Raw genomic sequence first — 17,037 nt, forward strand, 5'->3', positions numbered from 1 at the left:
CTTTCTTTCTTTCTCTCTCTCTCTCTCTCTCTCTCTCTCTCTCTCTCTCTCTCTCTCTCTTTCTTTCTTTCTTTCTTTCTTTCTTTCTTTCTCTTTCTTCTCTCTCTCTCTCTGTCTCTCTCCCTCTCTCTCTCTTTCTTAGCTTTTGCTGTCTACATAAGCAGGGTACTCTAGAACAGACCAGACTTTTCCATTTATCTCCACATCTTTGTTACAAGCAATCTCAGGGCATCTCTGATGTTTAGATGTGCATAAGGCATGACTGTGAGCTCTGTGCTATCCTTCACACCTCTCCATGAACTGGTTCCATGGATCTCTAGAGAAAAACTGAATTACAGCAGATGGAGCCACTTCTCCTGTGGCAGGAAACAGTAGATCAGGCACTCTAACTCTGTAATAAGTAAAGCCCATTAAATATTCATGGAAGATTCTGTCACTTAGGCAGACGTAAATGTTGAAAATGAGCTTCTTCATTATATATAGTCTCCAGTAATTGGCCAATTTACATTTATTTAACATCCACAAGGTTATGTACAGAAGAGTGTAAAAGGTAAAGTTACTCCTTTCCAGTAACTGATAACATAGCAAAGTAAGATACAGTTTACAATTTTACTACCCAAAACTACTTTCTCAGTTGAAATAGGTCCCAGATACAACTTTTGCATTCATTCAACAGTTTTTATTATTTACCTCCTATCTTCTGGGAAATGAAGATTAATGGATTAGACAGATAACAATACTGAACATTCAGGTATATATGTAGTTACATAGCCAATAAATAGCAACCCTAGGATTTTAGCCCAAGCAAGTCAAAACTTTAGAGCTTAAGCTTTTAACTGCAAGGAATCCTCCTCCCATCTCCTATTATTTAATTTGATAATATTTTCCTTTTAAAAATTTTAAATTGAATTTATTTTTAATTCATCTCCACATTACTCTATTACATAAACATATTTTGGCTGTAAAGAGAATAATATCTTCATATGATATTGTGCGATTTCCAAATATTTTTCTTAATTTTTATACTATTAAATTTTTCCTAAAATAATAGGAATATTTAATAATTAGAAAATATAATTTTTTAGGAATTTTGTATTTATAGTTTTATGTAAAAGAAATGTTCAGGAAAATTAGCAATCAAGAATATTTTAGGCTTACACATCACATAAGTGAAAGTATTTCTGATATTAAAAACATTGATGAAGAGATCATGATAAAAGTTTTCAGAAAAAAAAAAAAAAAAAAAGCTTTCAGAAAGGAAGATTTCTTTTTTTTGGTTTTTCTCCGGTACCGGGAACCGAACTCACGACCTTGTGCTTGCCAGGCAGGCGCTTTTTCGCTGATATTAAAAACATTGATGAAGAGATCATGATAAAAGTTTTCAGAAAAAAAAAAAAAAAAAAAAAGCTTTCAGAAAGGAAGATTTCTTTTTTTTGGTTTTTCTCCGGTACCGGGAACCGAACTCACGACCTTGTGCTTGCCAGGCAGGCGCTTTTTCGCTGAGCTAAATCCCCAGCCCCTAGGAAGACTTCCTTTTATTTAATAACATGAAATATGCAGTTTGCTTACCAGATGATATTTTCAATTAGTTAAATCTCAAGTCTAGATTATCTGCATATAGACTATAGGGGAGAAGGTGGAGAGCTGATTGTACTATAATGATCTTCGTATTAGACCCTGACACTGTGTACAATTGATTAGGAACTTTCTAAGGAGTTTATACCTAAGTCCAGAGCTCTAGAAATTTCTGGAGGAAAATATCTAGAAACTATGGATCTGTTATATTTGATACGTGGCTTACTCTATATGCACATTTTTACACCATCTATTTATAACTAAACTATACAACCACTTGTTCCACACATTAATACATAAGAGCCCTCTGAGGCTTTATTTTCCCAACTGCAGAATCACTGAAAATTGAGCTCTCACACTAGTGGTGGGCTTGTGCGCGTTCGGGTGGCAACTTGGGAAGTTTGTTGAAGAAAATGAAGATTTGAATCACCTCTGTTGGTCTCTCTGGTCTCCTCAGAATTACCAACTGGATCATCCCTCGTATGTTTCCTTCCATAGACATTGATCGTCTAAGTGTTTCCATAGCTTCGTGGTTGGACTTTCCCAGAAGAGATTCCCCATTAACTGCAATCAGCTGGTCATTCATTCGCAGACGACCATCCTAAGGGAGAGGAAAGAAAAACAGTATTAAACAGAATTAACCAGGGTGATGACATGTCACTGTTTTAGGGAAAAGTTCAAGTATAAAAATGAAAAAAGAAAACGAAACCAAGACACCTCAGCCATTAGCTATTAGGCATGATTTATTTTCCATGGCAGAAAAAGGTTCTGGAGCTTATCAAACAGCTACAAATACTAACAATAATGAATTGTATGAAAATATTTTTGAAAGGCCTTTGGGTGTTGAGCTCTCATAATTTAGACATTTGTACAATACCTCTCACCTAAGTCTCTGGTGAGCACACTAATTTGGCCTGATTTGGCTATTTGTGGTGGCAGGGACTATGTTAATGCAAGGGAAGAAGGGGGTTTAGAACCCAAAGTAGGTAGTCATGTCTCTTGATCTGCATGTTCAGGCAAAGGGAGACAGCATGCTTAAATGTTGCATGCTTGACAGTAGTAATGTGTCTCCTACAATCATTATTGACTCTATTGAGTTGTCCTAAAAAAAATTCTCCTGTAATTTCCTTTATCAAAGGCAGGAAGTTCCTAGTCTGCTAGCCTGCAAATGAACACAGTGGTGTGTAGTGAAGCACCAATGTACCCCAATATCTTCTGGCAGAAAAGCTTGAGAAACGAAACTGTCGAGCTTTCCCAGGGTCTCTCTGGCTGATTAGCGAGCTTCTTCTGGAAGGAACATTGTTCACCAGAAAGCACACCAGGATCCCCTGCACAGGCATAGTCAGCCCAAGTGTTAGTCTCTAGCACATTGAAGCAAGAGTTATCTTCAGCCAAACCCTCTCATGAGCTGGGGTCTAGAGCAGTAGCTAATAAACTAGGATGTCATTCCTTGCCAGAAGAACACAGGGTATCTCTCCACAGGGCAGCCTGGGAGGAAAGATACTCAAAGCTAGAGGATGAGTTTCACTCACGCTCAAGTGGAAAGTTCTGTGAGGTATAGCTACAACTAGGAAAGTGACCATGGTGCTGCTACTGCTTCTAGTACATTGACTAGAATAGATTGTGGCTGTGCACAATAATTTACCTTTCCAAAGAATGCTTTCATAAACTACCTCTAGTGATTCTCAAAAACCCAATAAGGTAAGGTGATTCATGGTTTATAAGCATTTTATAGGCAAAAGAAAACATAAGCATGGAAGTACTGTAACTCACCCTAGGTCACAAAAGCAAGTCAGGCAAAACTGACCCAAGTTTAGGTTTCACAAACCTTGGTCTTTCGGTCTTCCTAGCACAACTCCCTTTGCTACTTCCCCTTGGTGACAGTTGTGCTACATTAAACAGGGAAAGGAAAATAGTTTTTGTGGTGAAAAATGTCTGGGATTCACCTTCAAATTCACAACAGAATGAGATGAAATAGAAAAAAGCAAAGCAAAACAAGAAATTTCCCTAAGACATGAGAAGAGGACACATAGCATGAACAACACATGGCCTTGGGAGAGAAACCCCATAGACAAGTTGATGAGCTTGGACTAGAGCAGTGGCAGAGGGCCAGAGAAGTCCTCCACGGAGAGGAGAGAGCTGTGGACCAATACCCTTGGGCAATGCATGACATGGGCACTGCTGGCTCCATGTTGGCCATGGAGCACTGGGGGGGCCACCCACAAGCACCCGCGTCCACTCCAGGATGAAACACACATGTCAGGGCAACAGGGTGCAGACTCAGAGACGCAAACTGTGGACATGGATGCCCCAGCAGAGCTGCGTGCCTCCCTCCCCGCCTTTTCCCTCCCTCTTTACCCATTTCACTTAACCTTTACTCTAATTTAGAGCAAGTCTGAAAATGAGATTTACAGGAAAGGTTAAACAGGAAAAAAAAAAAAAAAAAATCTCTTCTCTGTTATCCAATTCAGAGTGCAGCACATAAAAGAATAAGATTAAGGTCCCATGAAACGGGGTAAAACAAAAACAACCTTAATAGTTTCATCGTGTGAAGTGAGGCGAGGCACAGCTGAAGAAACTAATTGGTTCTGTTTTGTCATAGGACTTAAGGAAGGTGACCAGGCTGAATCTTGTCACTAAACATTGTTTAGCATGGACTTGGTGGTCAAAACTATAATCTTAGCTACTTGGGAGGCTGAGACAGGGGGACTGGAAGTTCAATGCTGGCTTAGACAATTTAGCAAGACCTACCTTAAAGTAAAGAAATAAATGAAATAAAATGAAAAGTACTGCGGATGTTGCTCAGTGGCAGAGCACTTGCTTAGCTTTGCAAGGCTGTGTGGTCACCCCAGCACTGAAAAAAAAACATATTTCTTAGGATGGCTGGAAACTGATGCATGGTTTTTAAAGAGGAAAAAGGAAACAGAAGAGTTGGATCAGGCTGCTAGTGCTGTCAACAGGAAATAAGGTGTAGAATTCAGCTTTGGGGGCACAGTCTATGCACGACAACATATCTGCTCTGACAGGAAGAAAAAAGATGAAGACTGAAAGAGATGCAAGGAATGAAATCTGGGTGAAACCTCACCCGCCAACCTCTTGAGAGGCTTCTCTCTGAAAAACAGGTCAAGTCAGACTGTAGAGGTAGACAAGAGAAAAGAGGTGAGAAGACCATTTTTTTTTTTTATGAAATTGCTTATTAACCGCTATTAAGCAGAAACTTTCATTTTCAGCTACATTATAGGTCTAAAGCACTTGGCATCACACTCAAGTAGGTGATGTTTGCTGTAACCTAGCCTAAAACAAAAAGGCAGATCTGGTCACCCCAGGGCAGCTGGAATTTTCTAAAAGACATTCTCATTTATCACAAGCAAGCTAGAGAGTTGCAGATGCGATAAAAATCCACACAGTCTCACTTTCAAGCGTGGTTGTCCTGCTCCTATTGGTGGTGCTTTTCCTTTATAAGATAAATGATGGGTAATTTCATTAATGGCAATGCTTATAAGTACCGTGTTGTCCTAACATTTGAATATAATCACAGAACTTAGAGCTGGAAGGGTCTTTAGAGGTCATCCTGTCCAACCCCTTCCATTTACAGACAAATACTACAATGCCCAAAGAGGAAGAGGAACCATTTGTCTAGCATCTATTAAGAAATAGCACTTCCACATATGGTAGAATTTGCTGTGCTAGTTAAGGTCAGAGTTGGAACCTAACAGTCCAAGTTCTGAATTCTCCAGTGTTTACCAGACACTACGTCATCTGTCTTCTATACAAATGATAATGACTGTCCCCAAAGACAACACTTCCAAAACCAGAGAGGACAATATTACACAGATGACTTTTGGAGGGGAACATTATATGAAATCCAGAGCTATATATAGATGGCATGGAGACAAGGCGCTGTGAGGAGGGGGCTAAAAGAGCAAGGAAGAAAGCTGCAGGAGGAAGCCAAATTATCTATGCACTAGGCCCTCCTCCTGTACTTGCATGTCTTTGTCTATTCTTGATCTAAGTAAAGTTGGTTCAGTGAAGAGCTCATTACTAAGCTTACCAAATATCCTGCAAAATCATGTTATACCTTTTAGATTTGGAATAGTGTTGACATGAAAACAAGCTTTTATATTTTATTTTTCTTTCTGTCAATATTATAGTCAAATAAATATTAAGGTATGAAACTAAGGACTCTCACCTAACTTTGTATATAGGTGAATTCAATTGTTCAAGGAAGTTATTCAGTATTTCTAGTATACTTATTTCACAGTCTGGATCATGCTTTCATTTGTTTAAAAAAAAAAATCTCTTTTTTCCCACCTCACTCTCATCAGAATCCTAAGCAAAAAGACTACAGCCATAGTCCTTGTCTTTGGCACCACCCATAACCAACTCTATCCATTATCCATTGGGAAGAAGTAAAGGAAATACACAAGAGAATAAAAAATAGCTAAAAAAGGAAGAAGAGAGTTAAGACAAATAGTAGCTTCTTCAAGACTCTCAGGGAAAACAAAACTACAATGAGGTTCAGATATTTTCCATGTGCAAGGATGACTTAAATGTCATCAGCCCACTCTGACTGTATCACAGGCAGAGAACTAGGGGATTTGAAGAACAGACACTTGCATACTGTACCTCCCCTCTATGAACACCCAATTCAGGGAAATCTGCACGTAGTTTCCCATGCACTGTTTCTGACAAACCTGTGACAGAAGTATTATTCTTTCTTCTTAGGAGCCAGGAAGACAGAGACTCAGACACAATGACTTATGAAAGGGTCCTGGTATGACCACCTCTCCTTGTCTTGAGAATTAAAAATGTGTACTTATTGTGCTAGGTTGCACCCAAAATCAGAGTTCTAAGACGACTAAGGGTACTACAAATATTAATGATAACAATTACTAAGTGAACATCTACTCTGTGTAGTTATTGTGTTAAACCCTTTATTTGTATGAGGAAGTGTAACCCTTTCAGCAACCCTGTACATTTGAAACTATTATTCTCATTATAGATGGAAACTGTGGCTTAGTGAGGCTCAATAAATTGCTACAAATCATGTTTATATGAGAAAAACTGAGCTAGGTCTGGGCCACTCTGGAACCTGTGATTTTGATCACTTGCTAGTGCTTCTTAATCTTTACAGATTCCTAGACTCCACTGAGAATCTAATAAAAGCTACAGATCTACATTGCTTTGAAGCAAGTATGTATACCATGGTTTCTTTATAATTCCACATATGGCAAGATAATTCTTTGTAATGGGCTGTTGTGTATGTTTTGTGATATTTCATGTGCTCTCCAGCATATCCATGGCTTCCAAAGGGGTCCAGTGATCTGGCAATTCATACTGGGCTATTCAGTATGCTCAAGTACTAACTCTGCTATGATCTGGTGACACTGCATGCCTGATCCACTTCTTTTAGCTTTTTTTTTTTTTTTTTTTAAGGCCCTCACCTCTCATGTTCTGATGAATAAAGAAGGGAGAGTAGAGAGCTACGGTGAAGACCTAGCCTCTGCAGAATTTGAGAGAAACACAAGGGATAGGGCCAGCTTTCCCAGGGGTAGCTGGCTGTGGCCCAAGGCCAGTCCACATTAGTCCAGGGTGTTGAGAGGATTAATCACTACCAGATGTTGGCTCCTGCCTCTGCATGTCTCTGACAGAGCCCTCAGTAAGGCCTCCTGGGATATTGTCAACAGTCACAGCCCAGGCCCCAGTGTCCGCCTTCAGACCGCGGAGCAGACATTCCCTGGACAAGGTGGGGCTCCAGGCAAAATCACATCTGATGCGGGGAGAAATCACCTTCAACAAATCCATCTTCTGGCCCTACAATTGCTCCATGGAAACATCTGCCTACTGTATTTTAAAGAATCAAAACAAAAATTCAACCAATCAAGAATAAAAGTGCCTTACAGACTGAAACCACTCAGTTTCTTTTAAAAACAATGCCACAGAAAAGAACGAATCAGGATTTTTAAAAGTACAGTGTTTTTTTTTTTTTAATTTTAGAAATTAAAGGAGGAAAATACTAACAGACCAACAACATTTTACAAAATAGCATAGGATCAGTACAGACATTACAGAGTTACAAACAGAGTGGTAGGGAATTAACAATGCTTATTGTATTACATATTGATATCTTCAATGTATTTTCTCATGAAAACACATATAGACATACAAAGCTAATCAACCAATGACTCACTGACAGTTTCTTTCAGCAAGGAAATACAGGACAGTAGAACACCCGTGTTAACTATCCTGCATATACATATATACAAACTTTCTCCTTCTTTCCCTTCTCTAAAAGTACAGTTTTAAAACAAAGATGGGGAAAAAGAAAATTGCAACACTGGATATGGGTTATATCCTCATCCTACTATGCCTACTTCCATTAGTATATGTTTTTCACCATCTGCCCTAATACAATTTTAGTTTATATAAAAAGCAACACTCTTCCCAAATAAGAGGGCTGTTCTCAAATAACGACCATGCCTTCTGGTATGACTTTACTTACACTCTTCCTTCTGTCCAAAATGCCCTTTGGATTCCTGCTCACCTGTTGAATATCTATTTATCCTGCATAGCAAGGCCAAGCAAGTGTCTTACCTTCATATTTTTGTCTCCATCAGAATTGCCACCTCACCCCAACACCCATGACACATCTCTTGTTTGTCCATCATAACCCTTATTGCATTAGTTATTTATATATTTAATATACTATGCAACTAGCTTTCTTGACCTAACTATAGATATTTAAGAGATGCTTGCTAAATTGAGTCCTTTAAGAAATCTATTAGTCAGACGCTTTATAACTGTTGGAAGTTTCATCTACAATGGACAGATAATTTAATTTACAAATTGCAACTATGAGAAATGCATGAACCCTGCCTGGTGTGGGTATGCCAGAACACATTCAGAGAACCTATATAATTCTGTAAATGAAGCTTGATTACTTTCTGTGTACTGGTTCTATCTCGACTAATCAGCTATTATAAAATTTAGATCTATTTATTTCATTCAGTTATCATTTGAAGAGTCACACTCCACTTCTGTGTAGCAACCAGTGAATTCCCAGCAGCATATTGACAATGGCATATGAAACTTCTTAAAGGTAATTGAAGGACATTTCCTTAAGCTCATCAGGACATACATAATCAAAGCCATTCTAATACACTGCTTTCAAAATGTAGGCTAATCCTTTTCATTTAGAGCTCCTTCTGGAAAAATATGGGGCCTAAACAAACACTGAAACTTTAGTATAGCCATACTGAATCTTGTAATTTTCTCAGCAAGAAAGTTTGAGCAGCCTTGACTTCGAATTGTCAATAATATTCCCTGGCTTATAATGTGGTAATAACATTCTATGCTTGTTTTACATTTTTTCTGTTTCCTGTCATTTCAGTTTCCTCTCCATCCTTCCTATCTCCTTCCTGATTTTCTGCTCTTAATTTACTTTGGCCTAGGAAAGTTAATTAAAAACCCTTGTTAAGGCATATGTGTTACATATGAGTCAGGAATATTTTGCATGGATGCCTAACCAGATTAGAATCTCAGAGGTTTTTCAACTTATTAAAATTATTATGTTCTAGTTTGCTTGTTTTTTATACATTGTGCTCTTGTTTCTGCAAAGACCATTTAAAACATACTAACTAAAGTGAACAGGTCCAAACCAGGGTGCCTAAAACAAAATTTTGACCACAGTGTTAATCCAGTCTGTAGAATAAAAATATTCATAATGAAAAATGAATATAGCCTTTCCTAGGAAAGTGTTAGTTTTCTGTCACTATATCAGATATCTGAGATAATTATCTTATCAGGAGAAAAGATTTACCTGGGCTTACAGTTTTAGAGGTCTCAGTCTGTGAGCAGTTATTCCCTGCTGCTTTTGGGACAGTGGTGAGGAGCACAGTGTAGGCAGAGCACAGGGTGGAGCAAAGCTATTAACTCGTGGCTCAGAAGTAAAGGAGAGAAGGATTAGGCCAGGCTTCCATGGCACCCTGCAGGACACACCCCCCATGACCCAAGGTCTCCCACCAGGCCTGGCCTCTGGAAAGCTTTCCTACCTCACATTCAGTGCTTCTCTGGGTACAAACTTATAACACATGAGTCTCTGGAGGGCATTTAAGGTGAAAACGAAAATAGCAAGGGAGTATGGGGGGCATTTAAGACAAAAACGAAAACAGCAAGGGACTATGGTCAGAGCATCGTTATCATGGTACATTGTCTTTTATAGATTATATCTTTTCATTAAGACTAGGAATTCTTGTATTTTTTCAAACCTAGTGAGAAAAATCATAGAGTCCAAAATATACATCAAAATGATGTAGAGCTTCAAAGTTTTATTCAGGACAGTAAAAGTGTACTTCTTATTTGCATTTCCATGCATGAAATAAAAATCTGTAAATGATAAAGGCTGGCAAGAAAAACAGTGATGGGTGCAGGGATTGTGGGATTTTAGGAGTAATATTATTTTACATTTTTATAAAGCAATTCCTACCGTATAAAATTCATAAATGATAAACGACTATGTGAATTAACATAAATAAACATTTTTGGTTTTTTGATTTCATGAATTTATTTTTCAGGCAAAGTTTCTGCTTTTTCTTGTGATGAAACGTATCACATCTTTGTGGTGAGAGATGAATGTTAATGTGGAGCTTTGCTTGAGGATCTGCAGTGGCACTGTTTACAACTCAGTCTGATCTTTTTGTCAGAAATAAAAGCTTAAAGGACACTGCTACTAGTAAGGGTCCTCAAAGTTCTCCCACCACTAGAAAACTATCAGTTTTAAGAAAAATGGAGAGTTGAAGAAATCATTTAACATTAGTGTTCCCTAAAAAGCTGTCTCTTTTATCTTCCTTTGGATTCATTAATTATAGATACACAACATGATTTATAGATACTGGCAGAGATGGAGGTGGAAATTACTCACATTGGGAACTCAGACCTGACTCCCATAAAGAAGGTGCATGCTGTTAATGTTCCATAGTACAAAGAGACGTGAGAGTCACAACCACATGACATGTTCTTGGACATTTTAAAGCTGTGTATATTTGCCCCCAAAATGCAGGTTGGTCATTGGAAAATACTGGAATTATTTGTGTTAGTTAATATCCTTTTCCTGCTACTAAATATTATAGATTATGAAATTCTGCATCTTTTAGGAGCATCCCAAATTTCTTAAGCACATAAGAATCAAATTACTTAAATTATGTCTATTTCATATTCCAAGTGCATACATTTGCAATTAGCTATCTCAGGCATATTTTTTTCATTTAATTTCATCACCATCAAGTAGTATTTATTAAGCACAAACCTGGCTAATTAATTTTCTACAGAATAACAGATATCCTTAAATTCATTCTATTTAACAGTTCTTAAATAATATATCTAGCTGATACATGATATTTTTCCCTTAGCAAAAATTACGTTTAAATTTTAATTTTTACCTTAATATTTCAAAGTTTCACCAGGATAGATTCTACTGTCAAAGTCAGCATATCCAAATAAAAAAATGTTATTTAGAACAAGTATGACAGACTCCATGGATTTTCATTCTTACTACAATGTGTTCATGTTACCTAAGTTTTTCAAAATACCACAATTTTAATTATATATTTTCCTCATAGTGATTTAGGTAGGAAAATAAGCAGTTTAGGGTAGTAACAGTATAGATATGAAATATATTTTGGCTAAAATTTTTTAAAAAGTTAATATAGTTCATTAAAACTAAAGCAAAGGAAAGCTACTGATCTAGGAATTCAAAATGTTTCGCAAATGCATACGAAGATAGCAGGTTTTTGAAGTGACTACTGGTACTTTATTTGTGCCACTCTTGAGAAACTAAGAAGTGAATTTTAATATAGATTTGGGGAAGAAAATATTTTTCTCAGGATATTTTTCTAAATGCAGCAAATACAATTTCTTTCTGTTTAAAAGCAACAGTATTACATTTCACTTGGAACTGCAACCACAAAAATGGAATTTTAGAAAATCTTCCTCTAGGACATCATAATTTCATCCCAGTCACAATTCCCACTTGTGGAGAAGTTAACACATATACTTATATCTAGTATATTTTGTTTCTAAAGGCAATTATATGATACTTCAGGGGCAAATGCCCAGGAAGAATGATAGAAACAAAAACAAAGCTAGAAGCATGTAGCCTATGCTACTGGATAAGCACATTAGTACCTGTCCTCTGAGAAGCTGTATTTACTGTTACAGTCAATACACTTTGCAAGGAAAGTAGCACCGCTAACTGTGGTGCCTCAGAGAGGTGCACAAAGAGCTCCAGATGCCAAATCAGCCTATTCCTGCCTGCCATTTGCAAGGAACAATTTCTGGGCTTTATTTCATAATATCTGAACTCATTGTTAAATATTAAGAGGAAATTAAGCATTTGGATAATTTTGGATAGGATAAAAGTGTAGTTCTGTTTGACCTTAAATGAGTTAGGGACTCATTTACCAACTTAGAATAGCTAGATGCTCTTAATTACAAATAGAGACCTACAGATCTATAAGAAGTAACTTACTTAAGAGATGAAGTGATAGAAAACAGTAGCCTGAGAGGTACAGGGAAAAAACCCACAAAAAGTAGGCCCTCAGTTTGAGTCAGAGCCATTCAGGGTTTTATATCTGCTGGGTAGCCTGTCTTTGTTTATACCAACAGTAGCTCCCAGGAGAATACAGTGTACAGAATCCATAGAAAGAATTTGGTCATACTTTTCAAAGTAGTTTAGTTTTCAACAATCCTCCTTCCCCTGAGGGAAAAACACCTTGAGAACCAATTAGTGGTATGAAGGGCCAGGAGAAAAAGATTGTGCTCTGGTAGAAAGATTATTTTGTTGATTTCGGGTAAAAACCTGGGGCCAGATGTTAAGGTGGAGCGTCCCTGTGCTTATCTCCTCTTCGCCCCAGGGACACTGCGGTCTGCTACATTTGTATCTCCTCAATGGGGACAAGAACAAACTCTCAAAACAATTTTTGTAGGACATAATCCAGAATCATAAAACAGGCCACAATTTTTTGAGGAGTGGCAGTGGATTATTGGAATAATGGAAGGAGAACAGAGAAATATATCTTTCCTGTTAATCAGATTTCATGTGAGCAAAGCTCAGGCCTCTCCATCCTTTACTGCAAAAGGTAAACAAGACAAATGGATACTAAACATTCACAACAAGACTAAATCCATGATTGATGCCTCTTCCCGCTTAAGATCAGCTATAAATATGCTGTCCACTGGTTTTTAATGGTGTGATTGTCTGATTCAGCAGAGCAGTATCAGGAAAGTAATTTACATAAATGGAAAGTGAAATCTTTCTGCAAGAAATGGGACTGTTAAGAACTGCTTAGGTAAGGAGACGCTCACTTACACAAACAGGGATATACATATTCAACCACCCACCAATATCTGCTTAAGCATAAGTTATTGCCCATAAAAAAGCAAAGATGTTTGCTTTTAATTTCCAAAAAGTCATCTCAGTTTCAATTTTACTTGGAATAAATTCTGCAAATAGAGCTGTCATTAGGAATAAGAAGAATAATACCAAATTGATATCCACAAACATGGCCAAGGACCCACTGTCAAACACAGCACATGTTTAGGTGGCTTGGCTGAGGATAAGCACGAGACAAGAGCATCCTTGGTGACACCCCCTGCCCTGCAGGAGTGGAATGGACTTGAAAGATCTCATGTTACAGAGCCACGCCCCACAGGCTCAGGAGTCAGACTTTAGTTCAAGCAATTCCTGGCCATCTGACCACAGAACAGACAATAACCACTGCCAGGGACAATTTCCCCTTTAATAAAATGACATGATAATAATATGAGTACAAATATAAAACACTTATGATGGTGTCCAAGCATACACTAAGCACCAAGTGAAATAGGTGTTAATAGCTACTGTCATTGTTATTAATACTATAATTTCCCTTCTGTTCCTGGCTATGCATTTCTGAGGCATGTTGGGGAGTTTTATAGATTGGTTATGATGGGCCCCAATTCTTCAGCCTCCTCTGCATGCACACCTCAGCCATGGTCATATTGTTGGTAGAGTGTGTTTCTCTACCACACAGCCTTGGATTCAGCACTATGACTTGCTTAGACCAAGTTGTGTGTGTGTGTGTGTGTGTGCGTGTGTGTGTGTTTATTGACAGCGTGCAAATTAAGCAGCAGTCATTACAGGGCTTTTCCCAATCCTGCTGGCACTCTGATGCCTCAGTTATCCTGCAGATCCAAGGAGTGGGTGAAACCCATGGACCACACCCAGAAAAATGGACTTGCAGAGTGAGAAACAGAGAAACCAGCCTGAATCAGAGCCACCAGCACTACTGCAAGATACCCTGCAGGGCCAGGGGGACACAAAAGCTTACTCATATAGATTATTGAATGTACATGATTATGTACAATGTGGCAAGAGCTAAGAAATCAAAGGATGAATTAAAGAGGTGTCTATGCACAGCACAATGCTTACTTCCCCAGGGGGAAAAGGCATGGCCCTGGTGCAGTAGTGGTGAACCTATAGCTCACGTGTTATTGTGTTTTCCCTTTAAGTTGATATATAAGTTAAAGCCTCAGTATTCAGGTGCAATTACAGTGTGAGCATTTGTGATAAGTAAGTGGGGTTCTGGGTGCGTTTGGGTACTCATCTCTAAAAGGTTCGCCATCAGTTCTAGTACCTATGTTGAAACGGCAGTGGAAGTGCACATATGTGAAGACAAATGCTACAGCAAATTTACTGTCCTCATTCTACTAATAGAAGGTGGAGACAGCTGGGAAATTTTCTTGGTAGAAAGTGGTAAAGCTTGATCTGAGCACAGGAGATCTAATCAACCATTACACTACGTGATTAGCTCAGTGTGAAGGAGCAGGGTATGATGTTCCACTTTTTCCTGGGAATATATAAGCATCTTCAAGTGTTCAAATGTAAATATGCATTCTGAGCACCATGTTTATCTTCAAGGGCATAAAACATGATAAATAACCTTTAATTTATACTACAATCATCTCAGTTCTACTGAATTTCATTCTTGCAAATACAATTTTTGCATTTGTTGCCTTTATGTTGACTTGTTTTTAGTTTTCTTTTTCTGATTGTGTATTTTAGGCTCTACTCTGCTAGTTTACAAATTCAGAGAGGGATTCTAATGGAGTAATAAAAAGGATGCAAAAATCATTTTAATTACAATGGGTTTTTAGAACTATCTCGGAAGTAAAATGAACTACCTAACATATGAAAACAGGCAACTGCTCCTCAGATGTGTTCATACATAACTTTCTGTAGCTGCAAGAAAGCCTCAGTGGTCTCAGGCTTTTCCCCACCTCCTCCATCCAGACCCCAAGAACAACAGCCCCATCTCCCAGGAGCCTCACTGGGTGCAAACATAAGCTCCTCACCTTAAAAGCAGCACCTCCATGGATGATGGATTTGATAAAGATTCCCAAGTCCATTCCAGTTTCTCGGGCTTTGTTCCCTTTCAAGCTCACCCCAAGGCCAGCAGAACCAGAGTCATTCAGGGGGATCTCAAACGTGAGCTGCTCACTCATCTCCAGGGAGAGTGCATAACAGTCAGGTTCTCCTTTCTGTTAGGAAAATGTACATGAGACATGTGAAGAGGAGAAAGCAAATGAATGGTTCATATTCTCAGATGACCAAACGCAGAGTGATGGCAAGACAGGACAGATGGACCTCGAACAGGTATAATTTTGCTCCTGGCATCATCTGCTTTCTCTGCAGGAGGCCACCACCATGTCCATCCAATAGGACAGAGCTCGCAGGAGGTGCTCATTTGGTGATGGTTAGTGGAGAGGACCATTTGGCAAGCTAGAATCATGTGACTTGAAATATTCCATAAGCATTTGGAAATTCAGTGTATCATTTTTATACTTAAAAGGGCTGGACATTAGAATTAAGGAATGTTAGTGTCAGAATGTATCTCAGAGATAGTCTCAACATCTTCATTTTACATATGATGAAACAGAGCTTAGTGAAGAAATGTGTTAACATTTCAAGCTATTTCACTTGGATAATTTAAAACATATCGTTTACCGCAGAAGTGATGCTCTTGGTAAGAGTTGCCAATAGGACACAGAACCTGAAAAAATGTTACTTTAAAGTTAGAGAAATGTAATTTATAGTGCAAATCATTGAATTCAAAATCTCTTTGTCACAACTCATGCTTTAAGCCTACACCTTGAAACATGCAAATGCCTGTCAGTTTTTGGACCCTAACAAAAATGATTACGCACAACAAATATTCAGGTCTTCTGACAAATGATACACAGCCACAAGCTAATTATTCCCAAGAAAGACAGAGTACCATGGCAAAAGGTGCTTTCAGGGTTCAAGCCTCAAGGGAGAAGGATGTGACAAATCATGCTGGGTTCCTAATGTTTTCAAATGCACAGCAGTGGGGAGAAACACGTGCTATACACGTGACGCCTTTGTTGGTGTCCTTCTTGCACTCCTCACCAGCTTGTAGAAATGTGGAACTGCCACAGTGCTTAACTGGAAAATTCGAAAATGAGATATTCCTGGAAGCCATCAAGTCATTCTAGGCCAGCAGTTCCTTCCTCTCTGTAATTATGTCTAGAGTCACTCATCTTAGGGTCACTTTGAGGGTACTCTTATGTGAAATTACATATTTAAAAAATTACTACGAATGTCTGAATGCCAGTCAGGAATAACTATAAAATCTGAAGTGGCAAAGAACCCATAATTAAAACAGAATTAAGGGGTCTGATCATAACCAGATCCACTGACATGACATTTTTAACCCCTAACAAAACAGAGAGAACTCACACATAACTTTTAAAGAAATAGTTCATTTAATTTCACTGTAAATGAGGTTAGCTGTAAAGATTTTGACAACAGGTTATTCAAAGAAATGGAACTTTACTGCTTAATTGAATAAACCTATTACAGGTTAGCTCTTTTTAACTAACTCATTATATTATTATGTAAGAAACAAAATTCTATTGTTTGTTGTTAATTAACTGTCTTTTTTCCCACCAGAGTGTCAAAAGTTACTGCTAATAATTAGCCTTCTACTTTGTTTTATAATATTCTCAATTTATAATCTATAACATTTGCCAGTCATTTATGTTTCCAGAATTCTCTGGGATTTGGTTAATTTCAGTCTAATACAGCTTTTCTGAATTAAAGTATAAATTGAACAACTATTATGATTATATGTCTGTAAATACTTTAAGGGAGAAAACTAGAAGGCCTCTCTGGCTTTTATCTTATAGAGAGAAAGCTATAAAGACTAGTCTGATTTAGAGACATAGTCACATGTCATTTAACCCTGGGGCACATTATAGAAATGCACTGATAGGAAATTTCTCTTGTGAACAACCCAGAGTGGACTCACACAAGCCAAAAAAGCTGTGTCACCCAGCAAAAAATCTTATAGGACCTCATCCTATATGCCTCATATCACTTACACACACATCATTATGTGGCACATA

The 17,037-nt window shown here is 38.0% G+C and overlaps 1 protein-coding gene across 1 annotated transcript in view; it reads right to left on the minus strand.

Annotated features, from left to right (window-relative positions):
• The window catches only part of Pard3b (par-3 family cell polarity regulator beta), an 864,914-nt gene that overhangs the window by 407,347 nt on the left and 440,530 nt on the right, over window positions 1-17,037 (minus strand). Inside the window, exons 11-12 of the mRNA XM_013520665.1 lie at window positions 14,965-15,150; window positions 2,006-2,176 (exon numbers count right to left, since the gene is read on the minus strand). Of these exons, the coding sequence (XP_013376119.1) occupies window positions 2,006-2,176; window positions 14,965-15,150 (357 nt within the window). The remainder of the gene's footprint in view (window positions 1-2,005; window positions 2,177-14,964; window positions 15,151-17,037) is intronic.

The sequence above is a fragment of the Chinchilla lanigera genome, unplaced genomic scaffold (assembly GCF_000276665.1).
Source record: "Chinchilla lanigera isolate Chin_1 unplaced genomic scaffold, ChiLan1.0 scaffold00056, whole genome shotgun sequence".
Lineage (NCBI taxonomy): Eukaryota > Metazoa > Chordata > Mammalia > Rodentia > Chinchillidae > Chinchilla > Chinchilla lanigera.